At 30.3% G+C, this 19,974-nt stretch overlaps 3 protein-coding genes across 4 annotated transcripts; all 3 read right to left on the bottom strand.

The window, feature by feature from the left end:
• Positions 1 to 3,685: 3,685 nt before the first annotated feature.
• Positions 3,686 to 4,850, bottom strand: LOC115891701. The gene is made up of 4 exons (XM_030912242.1): positions 4,561 to 4,850; positions 4,286 to 4,499; positions 4,040 to 4,224; positions 3,686 to 3,983 (listed from the first exon to the last, which is right to left on the bottom strand). Exons 1-4 carry the CDS (start codon positions 4,660 to 4,662, stop codon positions 3,735 to 3,737), a joined length of 750 nt encoding a protein of 249 aa, XP_030768102.1. The 5' UTR covers positions 4,663 to 4,850; the 3' UTR covers positions 3,686 to 3,734.
• Positions 4,851 to 6,762: 1,912 nt separating this feature from the next.
• Positions 6,763 to 7,835, bottom strand: LOC115891706. The gene is made up of 2 exons (XM_030912248.1): positions 7,517 to 7,835; positions 6,763 to 7,460 (listed from the first exon to the last, which is right to left on the bottom strand). Exons 1-2 carry the CDS (start codon positions 7,613 to 7,615, stop codon positions 6,918 to 6,920), a joined length of 642 nt encoding a protein of 213 aa, XP_030768108.1. The 5' UTR covers positions 7,616 to 7,835; the 3' UTR covers positions 6,763 to 6,917.
• Positions 7,836 to 14,219: 6,384 nt separating this feature from the next.
• On the bottom strand, positions 14,220 to 19,023 carry LOC115891702. 2 transcript variants are annotated; one of them, XM_030912243.1, is made up of 3 exons: positions 18,762 to 19,023; positions 18,426 to 18,642; positions 14,220 to 14,568 (listed from the first exon to the last, which is right to left on the bottom strand). In XM_030912243.1, exons 1-3 carry the CDS (start codon positions 18,966 to 18,968, stop codon positions 14,270 to 14,272), a joined length of 723 nt encoding a protein of 240 aa, XP_030768103.1. In that variant the 5' UTR covers positions 18,969 to 19,023; the 3' UTR covers positions 14,220 to 14,269. The 2 variants fall into 2 exon arrangements, with proteins under 2 accessions (XP_030768103.1, XP_030768104.1); XM_030912244.1 differs by having other exon boundaries at positions 18,867 to 19,023.
• Between the last annotated feature and the right edge of the window lie 951 nt (positions 19,024 to 19,974).

The following is a 19,974-nucleotide window of genomic DNA, read 5'->3' as shown; positions in this document are numbered from 1 at the left end:
GAATGCCAGTGGCAAATTGAATTAATTTGTCGTTGACGGCGGTATGCACATGACCTGGTAGATAAATGCCGTCCGACGGCGACATACTGTATTTTAACCATGAAATACCGTCAAATTCAACTAACTTCTAGCCGCTGCCGACAACTTTTTATCCAGTATTACGATCAAAACCGGTCTATGACAGCAGCTGACAGAAAATTTGATGTGAGACATTCAGTTTATAAAATCAAGAAACTTAAAGCAATCAAATTCATATGTATTTAAAACAATATAGAGTATCACCAAGAAATGTTTAAAAACTCATTTATGCAACTTTATGTCGACTGGATAGACAGTTACTGGTAGCGGCTAGGCGCTTCTGTCGAAATCATGTCGAAATGATAACTTAACCTTTATTTTTACATTTGGATTAGGTGATAAAACAGTTTATTGTTCATTGCTCTCTTATTTTGCATCTAAAATGTCCACTATAAAATGTAAATTTTTGAATGCAATAGAATGTAGTTTTATCTGACAAAAGTACCTAATCGAGGAACTCAGGTTGGGATAAACCATAACACATAAAATTTGGTAAAGTAAGGGCGGCATTTTCGCCGGGATTGCGGTATAATTTAAAAAAAATATCACCTGTAGGTTGCTCTCTTATTTTGCATCTAAAATGTCTACTGTAAAATGTAAATTTTTGAATGCAATAGAATATAGTTTTGTATGACAAACGTACCTAATCGAGGAACTTGGGTGGGGATAAACCATAAGACATAAAATTTGGTAAAGTCAGGACGGCAATTCAGTTTTCTTAAAAAGTATATCGCCGAATGGCGGTATTCTTTTTGTCCTTAGTTACAACCGCGCTATTAAAAAAATACCTCGTTGTTTGGCGGTATTTATGTTAGTAAATAAATATGCAAAACCGTCTAAAGGCGTATTTTTTAGTTAAAAGGCAAATCAAAGCTCAAATACAAAATTGAAATTTGTGACAATAAATGTCACATGTCTACATGTTTTTCTTTCAGGTTTCAGGTTATACATGTACATTAGTGCCTTTGAAAAATAAACAAATTGTTAGATCTATTACATAAATAAACTAATAATAGATTTTTAAATGTTTTTGCGTTACTATTGTACTTAGTACGACAGGTATCGAAGATGTTGAACTATGTAAAACCATCTCAGATACTAGCTTTTAAAGCCCGGAGACTGTATGTTAAGTTATAACTCATTATCACACAATAGATCTGTAAGGTCGCGGTGATTAAACCCCCTCTTCCCATACATTCTACATTCTACTATAGTACTTTTATATTCAATCCTTTTGAAGATGTACATTTTTGGATTTTTTTGGCCCCGGGCGGCTACCCTCCAAGTACCTGCGGGGCGACAAAAAATTGTTATAAAAGCGGCGGACGGATTCTGTAGGGGCGGCAAACCTCCCTCCTAGAGGCTCTCCGCCCCGGGCGCCCCTAACCCACGCTACGTCCACTGATTACATAGATTTCTTCTTCTGTTAAGAAAAAGTAAAGTGCGTTTAAAATTTTACCTGTCAGATGTGCAATTCTTCATTTTTTTAATACGAATAATTGACTGCAGCGAACATGGAAATAAAAATACATGTCTAAATATATAGTTTCTTAATAAAATAGTTAATTCCTAGACCCCCCCCCTCTATGGCTACAATAAAATATAGAATAGGGAATGGAAAATAAAATATAGAATAGAACAAGGTAGCGCCTCTCATACGCCGCGGAAGCTCCAAGGAGAACGGTAGTTTATATCGAAATGAAATTTTGGCAGCATATGTGGGTTAACTGAAAGCATTTTATCAAAATATAAAGAATTATACAGGGTGTCCCCAAAAAAGTTACACATCAAAGTTGTATTTTTTTCTAATGGAACACTCTATATATTAATTGATTTTCGGATTCTAGGAAAAAAATAAAGGTGAGTTTTATTAAAGAAGCATATACCTAAAACCTAAGAATTTTGAGATATTTCATATTTTGTGAAAATGAAGAGTAAATTTTAAATTTCGATAACAGCTACCTAAATTTTAGTTGGCCATGAATAGCCTCATATTTAATTACAGTAACCATTGTATGTTCAACCAAATTGAAATTTGACCCGAAAAGTTATACACTCAGTTATACAGGGTGAGACAAAAATAATATGGAACATTAGTCACTTTTAAAAGCAAGTTACTCTTTTATTTTAAATGGAACACCCAGTATATTATTCCGGTGTTCAAAGGGGAATTTATTTATCTCCAAAATATTCTTAAGGTTGCCTACCCCTCAGTCAAAGATTTTCCGAGATATTTTAATTTTTATGATCGCGTCAGTAGATCTTTATTATTTGAAAAAAATAGGTGACTGTGATACACCTTTTGTTAATTTAACAAAAATTAAAGAATATAGGATAAATAGTCAACGGTAATAAAAAGATACACGTTTAAAACATATTTTAATTATTACAGAATTAAAACTAGATATAAACCTATAATTATGTGACAAAAATTAGCTAGATGAAATCAAATGCTCAAAATGCTTCCTTTACTGTTAACTGCATAAAATGATTGTCTGTTCAAAAGGATCTTTTCATTTTAAAAGGCATATATGGAGTTCTACCTGGAAATCAGCTACAATAATTATTTCTCTCATGACAATAGTTGGTCGAGTTTTAATTATTATTAATTTATTTAAATACTGTCTTTAACATATCCCCATAAAAAATCCAGACTAGCATTTAAGTATTCTATTAATTGGCGAATGCACACTGCTTTCACCAACTAATAGAATCATATCAATTCTCTCTGATATAGGATAAGTTTGCATTTTCGGCAAATTTCTGATTTTTTTTTTGTTTTAACTGAAACAAAATGATAACTAGTTGTTAACGTTGGACTAATTATACAGTTTTGTTGAAGTAACGTCAGACATACTACCTAGATTTTTATCAAATAATTAAGATTTACTCAGATAAAATCATTTAAATGAAAATATCTAGGAAAATCTTTGTTTGAGGAGTAGGCAACCTTAATAGTATCTTGAAGCGACATGCATTCTCCATTGAATATCGAAATAATATGCTGGGTGTTCCTATTAAAATAAAAGAGTGCTTAATAAAACATGCTTTTAAAGCTGACCAATGTTCAACAATAATTTTGTCTCACCCTGTATAACTTTTTGGACCAAATTTTAATTTGATTTAAAGTACAATAGTTAATTTAACTATATATTAGGCTATACCAGGTAAATACCAATTTAGGTAGCTTTTATCGTAATTTAAAAATTGTTCTTTATTTTTAGAAAATGTCAAATATATCAAAAACCTTATTATTCTTCTCTTATAAAACTCACCGTTATTTTTCTCTCAGAATCCGAAAAGCAATTATTATATAGGGTGTTTCATTACCAAAAGCACAACTTTGATATGTAACTTTTTTGGGGACACCCTGTAGAACTCTTTATATTTTTAAAAAGTGCTATGAGTTAACATGCTCACAAAATTTCATTTCAATACAAATCCTCGTTCTCTTTAGAGCCTCCGCGGCGTAAGAGAGGCGCCATCCTGTATATAGAATGGAGTATATCTTAGAAAAACTACGATTAGATGAACCTATATGTCAGCATGATATTTTTATAATCCAATCAATAAAAATAAATAAAAAAGATATTTGAGAATCGTTTATTTCTATTTTACAAAATACAATAAATAATTTAAAATAAATAAACCAAAATTTATGGTTTGTTTTCAGGTACATAGGCACTGTAAGCCATTTGTTGAGCATCGTCCGATCTGTGGTAATGGTGGTCCCATGGATCGTGATGGACAAGATGTTCTTCGTGGTGATCATGATGTACAACGTGATGAGGTACATGAACATCATGGACCGCCTCGTGGATAACATGAGGTACGTGATGAGGTACATGGACATCGTGAACTGCTTCATGGATAACGTGTGGTGCATGGTGATGGTGATCAGAGAACTAAAGATTGTATGTTAGGTAAAGTTTGTTTAGTTTGATAATTTAGTTTATATTACCTTTGCGCAAAGTTTCCACACTGCCAGAACGATGGAAGTGACGAACGATACAAATGACAGTTGTAAAGCATTCCAGGTTTTGATACCCAGTATACCAAGAGCCAGTGGAATTAATGTGATGGCTTTCAGTACAAGAACAATTAAGATTGGTGCAATAATTTTCTTGATTTTCGATTTCTTTCTTGCTAAAAATACAGATTAATGTAATTAGTAAGGATTATAATTATTTTTTGTAATAAAACTAACCTTCAACGGCGTTTCCTGAGCCCAAACGTAGCTTCAAATCTACTTCTCCATTATCTAAACTTCTTCCGTTTAAAGTTACAGAAGAACCAAAAGGAGTTTCCATTGATATCTCGTTGGATTTAATAAAATCTTCAATATCATCTTCCAGCGGTTTGTCAAAGCTTCTTGGTGTAATGGGTTTAGCTACTTCGGTTATTTCTACTTTCCCTCCAATCTAGACAGAGAAAAAAATAATTTTTTTTTAATTTTAAAAATAACTTTTACAACACTATTACCTGTAAGAGATCCTTAAAATCTGTATATCCAAAATCCTGGCCATATACATGTCCATAAGAGGAAAGGAGAACAATAGTACAAATAACCGCTACAGTTCTCATTTTTGCGTCTTCGCACTTAGTGATAACGATATTGTTTAAACCTAATTATTTATATTGCGGAGAGCCAAAAAAGGAGTGGTGGAACTTTCGTAGAGAGTAACTGAATTTTTGTAGCTCGGACCTTTTTTGAATAATAGATGAGTGCGATTGATAGGAATTGGAATTTTGGGCCGACGCGTGTGTTTGGTATGCATTGAGCAGAGGAGGCTGTTAGTAGAAATCAAAAGTTGGGATGTGTTGTTCATGCGAAACATTGCGATAAGCGTATCTGCTTTGTTTACATTTTTGTCCGGTTTTGATGGTTTGTAGTGCAGGTTTCGATCAGTGAAAGTTACGTTTAAAGTTTCCCAGTCCATTTATATTTTTTACTTTATGCAGCATTCATTAATCTTTGCATTTTTATACAATTGAAAATATTTTACTTGTTTACTTATTCGTATACTATACAGGGATGGTCCGAACTGTATTCCGGAAATATTATGTATTTTGCAAATAATTATGAAATAATGAGATAATTCCGTAACTAACCATTAATAAAACGCTTAGTTTTCGAGGTACAGGGTGTTGAAGTTTCATTTTTATTTTGAATTTTTCGAAATAATTTCTGAAGTAACCTCAATATATGGATGAAAATTGGTGTCTAGGAGTTTTTTCATATGACAAATATGACTCCTGCTTGTTGAGGGCGTTACCTACCTATTTTTTAACTGGTTTGAAAAGTTATAACTTTTTGTCTGTACCTGTATAAAACAACTGAGTAAAAAAATATACATTTACGACGTTTTTTGCGTATAAAAAGTCTCCTGGTAAAAATCGCTACGAGTAATAGTTTTTCATACATTTGGAATCGAAATTATCAATACCTGTTATCATTGACATAAATTAAACATGTTGACTAAATAGTTATTAGACTGAAATCATAAATTAAAAATATTTTTGTGCCCAAAGTACAACAGAAACTGTTTCATCATTATTTTTTCGAAGAAAAATTTATAATTAATTTAAAAAAATAAAAAATTCCCAAATTTATCTCATTTCAGTTAAATAACTATCTACTGAACATATTTATTTTTTGTCAATAATGACATATACTGCCACCTACAAATAGAAGTCATATTGACATCAAAATCAAATTTCTCATGTCAAAAACTCCCAGACACCAATTATTATCATCCAAATATTGACGTTACTTCAGAAATTATTTGGAAACAATCGAAATAAAAATGAAACTTCTACACCCTATAAATATCTCCAAAACTAAGCATTTTAGGAAATACTATTATACGAACTTGTTTACTTATTTTTGTCTGCAGAATATGCTGCCGAAGTGCCCGGAATACAGTTTGGACCGCCCTGTATATTATAAAAATTTTATTTTATCATACAGGGCGATCAAGTTTTCTATTTGAAACATTGATTCGAATGTTTTTTTTTTATAAATATGCGAGTAACAATAGCGCAAATACTAAATATCGTAGGCGTACAGCGAAAATCCACTAAGTCACATTTTTGGTTGAATTGGATTAAACACACCACTATGTCCAGTTTTTCACGGTCTTTAACATGAAAAACCCATTAAGTCCAATTTGTTAAGTCCAATTGGACTTAATGGGTTTTTCATGTTAAAGACCGTGAAAAACTGGACATAGTGGGGTGTTTAATCCAATTCAACCAAAAATGTGACTTAGTGCATTTTCGCTGTACGCCCACGATATATTTTCATATCTATACACGATAATTCAAATACATTTTCATACTAAAGTTGTACTCTATTAGGATTCTGTACAAAATGCCAAAAGTTGACATCTGATATGTCATTCTATTCAGAGTGTCATTTTCTATCGAATAAAGTAAAAATATTCCAAAGTTTTCATCATTTCCGGTGAACAGAAAGTGACCAAAACAATTGAATACGTTAATCAATCCTAATTTATGTCATATACTAACATACCAAATCTCGTTTTCTTATCTGAAAAAATAAAAAAGTTACAGGGGGTGAGGCATTTTTGATACGCACCTCACATAAATTTAATTAGTAATTTATTCAAAGTTAATTTTTAACTCAAATCACTTATGTCTTTAATACTCCTGTATTTATTAACTAGTTTACTGAAAAATTTCATTTCTCAGCTCAGTTACATTCACATTAAAAGAAATTCTTTATATCTAATTTTAGATAAAAAATAATCCATTTTTAAGAGCTTTTTATTAACAGAAATAAATTATTATACATAACAAATCACAGGAGTTCTGTCCTAGTTTTGGGCAGGCGCGTAAGCGTTGTAAGCCATTTGTACACCTTCCATTTGATCAGACCTGGAAGCGGCAATATGATGATGATCGAAATGATGAGGATCAAAAGTTTCGTGGATGACTTGTGGATGAGGATGATCTCCATTAACCTTAGAGCACAGCTTCCAAACAGCCAAAGCCAGAGTAGTAACGAACGACACAAAAGACAGCTGAATGGCGTTCCAGGTTTTGATTCCAAGAATACCCAGGGCTAGAGGAATCAAAGTCATGGCTTTGATCAAGATGAAGGCTAGGATCGGAACGAAGATCTTCTTGATTTTGGACTTCTTGCGGGCTTGGACTTGGCTGCCAGAGTCGAATTTCAGTTTGAAAGAAAGTTCTTCGTTGTCGAGGTTTCTACCGCCTAAAGTGACTGTGGAACCGATGAGCGGAAGGTTGAAGGAGACGTCGTGAGATTTAATGTAGTTCTGGACGAAATCAGTGAAGGAAACATCGGAGCTTCGGCTTGATGAAGCTGTTTTTGTTACTTCTACATCACCTCCAATCTAGAACGAAATAAAAATAGTTTATTTTAATATATTAGGTAATTTTAAATAAATACTTGTAAAAGATTATCCCAAGATGATCCATCATCGATTTTAGGTGCGGCACTACAGCATATAACTAGGCATAATCCCACAATTACACTGACAGCTCTCATCTTGGTTAACGTACTATCTATCCAACGTTTGAATGACACTTCATACCCACGCACCCTCTATATTTATACGACAGTTACAGTGGGGAAAATGATAAATAATAAATTTAATTTGGTGCATCCAAATATGATATATTGGTAACCTGGTACTATAATTTAGAGCTGAAGGAAGTGCGATAAAGGAACTAAAGATATTTAAAAAGTTCACCTAATATAGTATGCAGACGCTTGTATGGCAATGGCACATGAAAGTATTTGTGGACATTGCTTTCGTTTGATGTGACGCGTGAGCTTTTTTATTGATGGCAGTAGGTTAAGTTTTGATTTTATTTTAACTAAAATTTTGTTAATAATTGTGATAACTAACAATTTTAATATTTAAGTACATATAGTTATTGTGTAACTATAGGATACAAACTATTAAAAAGATTAAGATATTGTAGTTGATGAAAAATAATATTTTTGTTGTTGAAGCTGATATTGTATGAAGTTTTTGTATGGTCTTATTCTGACAAAAAAAAAGATTTTACCCTCCTTGATACTTTCGGTTTAACTGGACATTTTTTTCCTTTAACTAGTGTCAAAAAAATCAGTGAGAAGTAAAATATAATTTACTATTGACAGTAATTGTCAAGATACATATTTGGTTAATTATATTAACCCAACAAAAAGTATTAAAACAAGTCTCACTAAAGTCTATATTAAGTCTTAATTACTCATATAGCTACAGTATATCCCAGTATTGTCTTTACTTTTCTAAATTTCTATACCGTTTTAGAGAAAAGTAAAAAAAACATTAAAATATGGCTAGATTTTTTCTAAGACCTAAAAATCAAAAGGCATTATTTCTATTGTAATATAATTTGTTTTTCATTCTTTGATAGATGGTTAATATTAATTTTGATTAACACTATTGCTATTTTTGTTATTTTAGTTACAAAACACGAAATTTATAATTACCTTTTCCGTAGCACTGATCTAAATAAATTTTGTTTTTCTTTAACATTTTAAAACAGCAATAAATGGCGTTAGTTGAAATTCTATCAATAAAAATTCACCAAAGAATGAAAACGAAATTATGTTACCATATTTTCATGTTTTTTTTCTTTTCTCTAATACGGTGTGGAAATTTGAAAAAGTATAATTACCCATTTTAGAACATGCAAAAATTTTTATGAAGAATGCTTTTTCCTCAAAATGTGAATAATAAAAAAAAAATTTCCTCTTGTAAATGCAATCTGGGGACATACTGCCGATATGCTTGAAATGTAGGTGATCGTAATAATTCGTAATAAATCACCAAGAAGTTATTCTGTAACAGAACCAGTTCGTAATACAATCTTGAAAAAATCATGTTTTTTTAATCTACTCTAAAGCGGTATGGAAATTTAGAAAAGTATAAACAGACATTTTAGAACAAGCTAAAGTTTTTATGAACAATGCATTTTTCTCAAAATACGAATAATAAAAAAGTTTTCCTTTTTAGAGACAATCCGGGGATATACTATATATAGGACTATATCATAGAAAAAAAAACGGCGTTAGGGTGGGTTTGGAGGTGAAGATCGCTGTCATTTTGCATGTAAAATTATATGGGGAACGTCACGGATCGTCATTTCCAATCCAACTAAATGCCGTTTTTCTTAGATTATACGGTATTTTAGAAATAGAAAAAAATTGAATGCGAATGTTTCGATGACTATTTGACTTTGGGTATTACCATGTAGCAATATATTGATTTAAAAGATCCAAAAATAAATGTCTAAATATATTTTCCTCTCTAAATTTATTTTTGATATAACATTTAAAATAAAATGTTTGACATAGTTCATTATATCATAAAATGGGTCTAGAATTTTGTTTAGAATTTTAAAATTATTAACGGTTGAGGTGGTTCTATACAGGGGCGGATACAGGAATTTATTTTAGGGGGGGGCTCAGATTATATTTTAGGGGGGGGGGCAAATGAAAAGTAACGTAGAATATGATTTTTAGAACTCCATTTTTAACCCAAAAGCTTAATATTTAACTCAATTTATAGATTTTAGGGGAGCCTTGGCCCCGTGGCCTCCCCTCTGTATAAGCCACTGGTTCTATATAAAATAAAATAATTGATAGTCACTTTCGGTTAAACCGGAAGTATCGGAAAGTGAAAAACTTTCTGGTACTTCAAACAAAATACACATGGATATTTCCTTAACCTACACATTTGTATATCTAACTTGAATTTAATTTTGTTTCTTAAAGGAGTAAATGAAATGATCTTGTATAAGTTCTAGGTAAATAACATTTAAATATATGATAATTTTTTAATAATTTCATTAAAGATCAAAAATTTATGAATTTTTTTATGACAAATCTGCATGATTTGTGCATTCAAATTTATATTTGTCATTAATTACCAAAAGAATATGTTTAATTAGCCAAAAATGCTAATCCTATCCGAAAATTTTATCAGAAAGGACTTTTAACTGTTGAGATACATTTATATTTCACACGTTACATTTAGATTATACGTATTTGTTATAAATTATTTGTTTTATTTAATTTTATACTTCTTTTTTACATATTTTAAAATCAATTATACAGGTTGTTAATCGACAGTTACTTATAGGGGAACAGAATGGCAACACAGCCTATTGAGAACGCATGCACTTATAGGGTTTTCGGCCGACTCGTTCCGTCGCGTTGCGTCGTCTATCGATGAGCGGGCCGAGGTTGCCATATTTCAACCATAAAGCTCTTGCCGCGAGTAATAATCAAATTAACAACCTGTATTTTGTACATATTTCAAAACACATTATACCGGGTGCGTCTCAAAAGTGGCTCACCCCTATAACTTTTTATTTTTTCAGATAAAACAACGGGATTTGGTATATTAGTATATGACATAAATTAGGATTGATTGACGCGTTCAATTGTTTTCGGTAACTTCCGATTTCACCAAAAATTACTAGAACTTTTGAGTTTTAAATAGCATCCTCGGTATTTTTTTACTTCATTCGATAGAAAATGACACTCTGAATAGAATGATATTTTATATGTAAACTTTTGGCATTTTCCCATATGGTTTATTTGAAATTGTGCATGCGGTTCATAACGACAATTTGACTTGAAATACCAAGTGTGTGGTATCAAATTATTCGTAAAAAAATGCCTTTTCCAAATATGCTAATGAACCACCCTCGTTCCATTTGAAAAAATTGAGATATGATTAAAAATACGATTTTGTATCTCAAAAGTTGACATATGATATGTCATTCGATTCAGAATGTTATTTTCTATCGAATAAAGTAAAAAAAAATACCGAGGATGCCATTTAAAAATCAAAAGTTTATTTTAGGTAAAATATATAGTAATTTCCGGTAAAACCGGAAGTGACCGAAAACAATTAAATACGTCAATTAATCCTAATTTATGTCATATCCTAACATACCAAATCTCGTTGTTTTATCTGAAGAAATAAAAAAGTTATAGGGGGTGAGGCACTTTTGAGGCGCACTCGGTATTTTAAATTCATTATTTGTTCAGATATTTAAAATGGTTTGTTTTTTTTAACTAAAGAAACTCTTACTAAGTGATATTACGTGCTTTGGCATAATATGTTTAACATAGTTACTAAAATTACTCTGATTTGGTTTGATGTTAAAGAAATTATATAATATATAATTTTATATTATTAATTTATTTTATATATAAAATATATTAATAAAAATCAGTTCGTTTAAGTTTTACTGCTCCAAAAAGTTTTATATGCATATTTATTAGTAGTGGGAACTATCGAATGAATACTATCGAAACATTCGATAGTTGCAATTCATTCGAATAATTCGATAGTTAGTAAGAAAACATTCGTTGAAAACTATTCGAATAAAAATTATCGAATAGATCCGTCATCTGCCTTGAAATATTGTATTCTAGTAATTCGGCAGCAAAAACCATTCATTTATAAAATTCATTCATTTATAAAATTCATTCATTTATAAAATTCATTCATTTATAAAATTCATTCATTTATTCGTCAGGATCGATTATAATAAAATATTAACTGAATTTTAGTTGTCGCCCGGCGACGTAGGTTTTTTTCCGAGAAAGCGGTCGGTGGCAATGCTATGAAAGAAGCCGGCATCTTTGATTTTTGCGGAGTCATATATAGATAAGGACACATTATTTTTTTTATTGAGGTGCTAGTATTTACACAGAAAATACATTATGAAGGGCGCTGTTGCCATATTTTTGTATTAGTTGATATTAGCAAAGAATATTATTGTTTGGCTTTAGTTAGTTAGGGATAGTATGTCTATATATTCTGCATTTTTTTATTAATATTCTGTTGTTACACTGCAATAATACTTGTTATTTTGGATGTAGGAAAATTATTTTTAATGTTTTTAACCAAAGACTGGTTTAATAAATAATAATAACAGTAATAATTTGTTATACCTATTAACAACAAACTTTAAAATCATTTAATATAAATATTTTTTTTAAGTAGTAGCAAAATATAAACAACAAATTAGATGTCAAAATTATTTATATTAGATCCTATTTAAAAATAATATAGTCTCTAATTTTTTTGGCAACGTTGGTTTATTAAATAATAATAATTACAGAACTAAATTGTTATATTAACAACAAATTTTAAAATCCTGAAATATAAACATTTATTAATTTTCTAAGCAAGCGGTGTAATGGAAGGAAAATATAAATAAAAAATTAGAAATCAAAATTATTTATATTAGGTGCTTTATATTACTATTTAAAAATTATATTTACTTTTACTGGCATTTACTTTAAAAATAAATGAAATATTTCTTCGCAAAAAACTACATGTAAGAGAATTAGCATAAACAAAATACAAACATCGTTAACTTTTTTTTTAAATTGGCACGTGTAAAATTTTCATTATAATTTTCTCACCCCATAGTTTGAGTTCGATAACCATTTATTTAACCACATTACTTAAATATAATTATTAAGTTCCAACTAATTCATAGGTATTATTAAAACATCTAAAATACAAATATGTATTTTTTAAAATTAATTGTAAGTTCATCTCATCTCTCTTAAAAATTGCTACTTCTCAAAATTTCCCTTAAAAATAGACCATATACCATATAAAATGAAATAATTGAAAGATCGGACTACGGAAAACCACACAAATTATCGGAAAAATTTTGACCACCTGCACATGCACACAATCGTCAATAAATAAAATTAAAAAATAACTACTATTTTAGTATTTTAACTATTTTAATAAACGCAAAATAGCACAGTATTTATACGGCGAAGTTATAAAAATTTGGAAGAACCAATAATGCACTGACGCATACAAAATCCAAACGAATACTAAATTTCATTTATCAAAAGCATTCGATAGTCGTGGCTCAACGATAACCATTTAGTCGCACGGCGAGGTTGTCACATATGCTTTAGTTTACAAATGAATGAATGATTTTATTCGAATAAAACCATTCGATAGTTGAAATCATTCATTCATTAACCATTCGATAGTCTAATTCATTCGATAGTTCCCATCGCTAATATTTATGATGAATATATTAAAATACTTTTTTAACCCGGATCTGAATTACAATGTAATAATATCAGTAATTAAAAGTATATATGTCCACACTAATGCTTGAATGGTTTCTGATGACAACTTCAGATGTTAAATCTAATCTAATCTGTTAACTATCTAACAAACTGCAAGATCAGTATCAACTACAATAATTAAAAAAAAATAATATGAAATGGCTTAACTTTACTATGTTTTATGGTTAATAGGTTATTTAATGGTAAATAGTAAATATAGTCGATTGTCAATTTTGTCTAACTTCTCGTCATTATTTCTTATAACATGGTATACAGTGCAAGTCTTATATGAGTGCAAATATTTTCAATTTTCAGTGCTGGTAGATCTCGATTAAAGAAACATATTTTCTCCTTACCGTTTTTCAATTAAGTCCAAAATAACTGAGATATTTTATTTTGAAAATTTTTGCTTAAATTTTGAGAACCACTGGATCTTTTCTGGGTTTTATTTCTTGTAAATTTGATCTACTACCTACGTTACATTTTCGGTATATTATGTTTAATTGAAAATTAAAGAAAAATAAAAAAAATTGCATTTTTTTTTGACGAAAAGTGCCTCATATACGTGTTTCTGATATCTTGAAATATACTACCTCTAAAAATATTGGCATTTATTTAAGACTCACTCTGTATATAATAGGGAAAAATTGACCAAAACGTAAGGCGAAAAAATATAAAAAAAAAAAAAAAAATATTATTTATTGCACATTATATATTCTATGAGGCACAATTGTAATATTGGCAAAAAAATTAGCAAGAAGAAAATACAAAATTAATGCCGATTGAAGTAAAATTTACATGATTATTAACATTCATTTAAGAATAGCCAATGAGCGTAAACAATAATTGCTTATGTAAGAGTACAAACCATATGTTTTAAGAAATCATCAAACATTCTTTACTTACATCAAATAATGTTATGATTAACTATGACTTTTCTAGATGTTGATATGCCTTGATTTTTTAATAGAATGATAAAATATTCAGAACAGTTCAATAAAATTCATATATATTTATTCACAAATAATTTATTTATAAATAAGTGGTTCAGGTATTTTACATTTACTGAGCGTACGCCGAATAAGCCAGTGTTGAAGCATCTTGATCAAACGACCTTTGTTGATAAGTAGGTGGATGATCCAATACAACAGGTGCATGCGAATCAGTAGCCAGTTTCTGACATAATTGGAAAATTGCCAATCCACTAGCAATAACGAAAGAGAAGAATGACAACTGTAGTCCATTCCACGCCTTAAGGGCTAGTAGACCGATCAAAAATGGAACCACGGTGATGGCCTTCAGAAGGATGAAAGTAAGGATTGGAATAAATACTTTCTTCAGTTTGGATTTCTTTCCACGTTCTGCAAAGAAAAATAAAGATTAAGATTAAAGCTTGATTCTGAACCTCGAAATTAATGGTTTCGATTAGCATAGAAGTTTTTTCTTCTAATATCAATAATTATAATAATATCAGTAATTTTCAATTAGTGGAAAACAGTTTACAAACTTTTAACTTTTTTCCACTAGTAATGTCATTTTCACAAAACATCCCACTTTAGAACATTTTCTGTAATGGCAATGACTGGAAGTAAAAGCTATACTGTGTGAACAAATACTAGAGGCACCGCTAGTCATTAAAAAGTTAACGAATATTCATTAGTTTTTTAAATATGTCAATATTTTAATTTTGTCGTATTTTGTGAATATTCGGTGTGTGATTTTGGTAATTTCCTCATTAATAACTGGTTTATTTGTTCTTATTTTACCAAGTACATTTTATTTTAATTATTCATGTTTAATTGCAATGGCTTTTTTTCGACCGAGAACGCAAACCTGCGAAGAAGAACTGTAGCGTTCCTAATCCTAATTGCGCCAACAAAAATGTCAGTTTTTTTCGATTTCCAAATCCCCGGAAAGTTTCGAATTGTTTTGTACGTTTTTTTTAGTTTATAGGTATGTAAAATACATAATTTATAATAACATCAATAATTGTTTTATTTTTATAAACGTTCGATGGGGTTATTGATGTAAACATGTAATTTCAATATACCTATTTCATTACAGTTAATAAAATGTATTTAAAAAAGATTAAATATAATGTAGGTATCGATATTTAATGAATTTAGTGTGCTCGCACAACTCAAGGGTTTCTCTTTTACTTTCATTTCATGACATATAAGTCAAAATTCTAAAGAGGGATGTTTTGTGGTCATTTTGACCTTTGACTATAATTCGTCAAGAAAAATTGTGGTTAGAAATAGAAAGTTTATTGTTTTATAAGCTAATTATTAGGCTTTCTCTATGGATACAACAGATTATCGCAAGCTGTTGCTAGGGTATTCTGTTAATTTTAATTTTATTTTTAATACGTAATGTATATTCTAGACATTGTAAATGGTCGTAAACTAATATAAAGTATAGGTGAAACCACTAACTAATTACACTAATTTCGAGGTTCTTAATAAGACTTTAGAAATACACTCAATTTCCTTGATTTTTTTAGCAAACTCTATATAAATATATCAACTTTAATTCATGAACTCAGTGTATATATCTTTAGTATATGACTTATTATACAGGGTTAAACGAAGAGTTGTACCCTACCTTTAAAACACCCTCTGCAATATTTTCGTGAGCAAATTTTCCTAAAACATGATTTTTCGGTCAAAACCATGTTTCCTGTATATATGTGTTTGACTTATGTCAACACATGCCTAGGTTGATTTTTAAGAGCAAAATGAACTTGCCGCAAACATTTCGCTTTTTTTTAATTATCGTTACTTTTCGATGTTATTCTTCAAAATGACGAAGTGGCTTTGATGACTATTGTTCTTTAAGATTGATTATGGTTCTTAGTGTCGAACATTGAGCAAAAATCATTGACCGTGTTGAAAATGGCCGAAATTATGAATATTCGCTTGGTCCTTGAAGAAGAATGGGAAAACATAACACAATATATTGCCTCTATTGCCCTACAACAGCCTCATTGGCAGTATGATCCGACGTCTACAGACAGTTGTAGCAGCCGGGGGAGGCAATACAAAATATTAGAGTATTTTTACAAGTTTCTTGTTTGGTTGTACAGGGTGGGTCAAATTCGACGCTTTTAAATGGAAACACCCTTTTCTATAGGAGATAGACGAAAACTAATATCGGCGTCTGAGCTCAATTTTCATCAAAAACATGATGGTGAAAATCGCAAATCAATATCTGTTACCGTTTCGGAGTTACGGGGTGTTTTTCAAAAATTTGCATTTTTAACAAATCGCTGTAACTTTTTTGCTATGGAAAATTTTGTATTTCTATAAAAACATTTCCAAAGCACCTTTTTACGTAGAATTTAATGGTATAAGTATAATTTTTTTAAAATTAATATTTTAAGGGTTATCAACAGAAAAATTGATTTTTTATTTGGGACACTCTCTATATTTTTAATTAACTGAAAAGAATTTAAAATTACCTTTCCAAAAATATAGCACACTTGATATTTTGTTATAATCCCCTTCGAAATAGAGTATTTTTAAAAGTTCGCCACTTTTAACTAGTAGGCTTTGGACCCCTTATTGATGGTATGCCCTTAATGGAACTCGAAAACATATTTTTCCAGCAAGACGACGCACCGCCTCTGAACGCTGAAGTGATCAACAAATTTTTGCAGCCAATATCAAGAATAATAATTGTATAGCTAACGAAGATCCCAGCCGTTGGCCGTCGAGGCCGCCTGACTTAGAGCCCATAGATCTAATCCTATGGATATATTTGCGGAAGAATAAAGGTTCCTTGTTCTTCCGTATAATCTAGACAAGAATTAGAAATACTTAGTAGTTATGAGAGGATACCTTTCACCCCCCACTGAGTTAATGAATTCCGCGATGAATGTTCAAAAACGGTCCCGTCTGTCCATAACAGAAGACAGTCTATATGTCGAACACCTGTAGCAAAATCTCATGTCTTGGTTATTTATTTTTATTGTTATTAGATATAGTTTAAATCTGTTGATGTTGGTTAAATATATTTTAAATTGTTATCAAATTCTGCATCTCTCATCTCTCATAGCAAATATTATTTCCGTTTTAATTGATGCTCACAGCTAGATTTTTTTGCATTACAGCCGGTGCCGTTCAAAGCCTACTTATTTATAGCGGGCGAATTTTTATATACTCTATATCTCGAAGAGGAATCAAGCAAAATACCAAGTGTGTTATATTTTTGGAAAGGTAATTTTAAATTCTTTTCAATAAATTAAAAATATACAGGGTGTCCCATATAAAAAATCAAATTTTCTATTGATAATTCTTAAATTATTAATTTTAAAAAAATTACACTCAAACCATTAAATTCTGCGTAAAAAGGTGCTTTGGAAATGTTTTCATAAAAATACAAAATTTTTCATAGCAAAAAAGTTACAGCGATTTGTTAAAAATGCATATTTTTGAAAAACACCCCGTAACTCCGAAACGGTACAGATATCGATATGCAGTTCCATCATGTTTTTGACAAAAATTGAGCTCCAGACACTGATATTAGTTTTTGTCTATCTCCTATAGAAAAGGGTGTTTCCATTTAAAAGCGTCGAATTTGACCCACCCTGTACACTTAGTTATTACAGTTATGTTTTCTTTTAATATCCTTAGTTTTGTTAGTGTTACTAATATTTATTAAAACCAAACCTATATCGTTACGTTTTAACGTTTTTTTTAAATTTTAATATAGAGTTCTAATATAGTGTTGATATGACAGTACGATAATAGTCAACAAAAACACCTCGTAATATTTAAAAATAACATGATCATCAATTAATGACAGTTGAAAATATTGGAACTTGTTGGTGTCAAGTTCATTTAGCTCTTAAAAATTAACCAAGACATTTGTTGAACTGAGTCAAAAAACAAGATGCTCAAGAAGCATGGTTCTGATAGAAAAATAATGTTGGGTGTTTTAAAATTTGGGTAGTAAACAACTTTACAATTAACCCTGTATAATCGGCCAAATATTAAAGTTTATAAAAAACTGAGTATACGATTTAAAGTTAATAGATTTATAGCCAGTTTGCTAAAAAAATCAAGAGAATAGGGCTAAAAATAAAAAAAATATAATTCTATAAAAAAATTGACGAAAAAAATAATTAATTATTTTATTATATTATTAAATTAAAAAATTCCGTTGCGTTTTTTTGCATCTGAGTGTATATGGTTTAATTGAAAAATATTAAGTTTACCTTCGACTTCAGATCCAAACTTCAGTTTAAAGTTCATTTCATCATCGTCAAGTTTTCTAGAATCCATGGTAACTTCACCAATAACAGGTACTTTGAAGGTTACATCCTTAGATTTAATAAAGTTTTCGATGCTGTCTTCAATAGAATCACCGGATCTTTTACTTGAAACCTCGTTTTCGTATCCATTAGAACTGATTTTGATTGTGTCCATAAAATACTAGAAACAAATTAAAGCAAGTATAATAAAAATTGAAAAAAAAGGTATACAAAATATTGTTAATTTTATTGCACCACAAAAATAAAAATGTTAGTAATAGACGATGACGAAGAAATTACTTTTAGATAACCCCCATGAAGGACACTATCCACAAACGAAAAAGCCTTAAACTGAAAGCATGCAAAGCTGTTTTGTTCAGCACAAGAATGTTTCAACTTCTCTACCGTTGAATCTAAAGCTGTGCCTTTCCAAAACTCTGTTTTTTGTTGGGGGGCACCCCATGCTGCACCGATGATACACAAGGCTACTACACTTTTAATAAACATTTTTAAAATCGATACGACTTAAACTAAACGATAACTTGACTAGATGTTGCTTTGGCTTGAGTAATGAATAGAATGATTGAGTATCAAATTGGTAGGTGGTTTATATTACTGTAAATAATCGAAAGTGATTGATACCATTCTTTTAGTATGTAAGTGGGTACTCCTAATTAGGCGTATTTAATGGGTTCCTTTAACCAGATTGGTAGTGGATGCTTGAAGGAATTTAGTACCGGACTAAAACTGTTTAGAAAAAGGGTTAAAAATAAATTAATTGTCCGTAAACGTCAGGAAATAATAATTATGCTAAAGAGTAAACTAAAAATATACAGGGTGGCGCACCCGGCGTATACCTATGTGGTGAGACAATGTGCACAATTTAAAATTATTTTGAACTATACAGAGTGTTTCAGAACTAAGATCCATACCTAAGTTATATTTTTCTTATGGAACACCCGGTATTTTATCTCATTTTTGCATTCTTGGGCCCAAAAAAGGCATTTATTATAAGGGTTAAATATGTTTAAAATCTTTGGTTTTTGAGATATTTAAAGATATTTAAATTTGCATGTTACAATAGATTAGATTATTAACACCCTGTACATTACTTTTCAGAATTAATTCTTTTGCTGAGTTTAAAGGTAAAGGAATAAACTTTACTGAAAAATGGCATTGCTTCCTTAAATTTATACAGGGGTATCAAAAATTGCTGATGTATTATAAGGATTTATTTTATATAAAAACTTCGTTATTTCAAATTTAACACCCTGTAGTTTTTAAAATAAGCCGAAGCCTTTGAATAAGAAGACTAAGGAAGGAGCATAATGCTATCCATGTATTCATGCATGGTGGGCGGAAAAAGCTCTCTAGGGTGGGGATCCTTGACAGTTCGGTTTAACGATTCATTTGACACATTTGAATTTGATTTGAAATTTTGTGGATTTGTCAGTCTTTACGGAGCTTATTTTATGTTATTTATTATTTATTCTACTACTGATAGTTGTATAAA

This window comes from Sitophilus oryzae, unplaced genomic scaffold (genome assembly GCF_002938485.1).
Source record: "Sitophilus oryzae breed Bouriz unplaced genomic scaffold, Soryzae_2.0 scaffold_1190_pilon_pilon, whole genome shotgun sequence".
NCBI classification, from domain to species: domain Eukaryota; kingdom Metazoa; phylum Arthropoda; class Insecta; order Coleoptera; family Curculionidae; genus Sitophilus; species Sitophilus oryzae.
The sequence above is the reverse complement of the archived record's forward strand: the minus strand, read 5'-3'. Positions and strand labels throughout refer to the sequence as shown.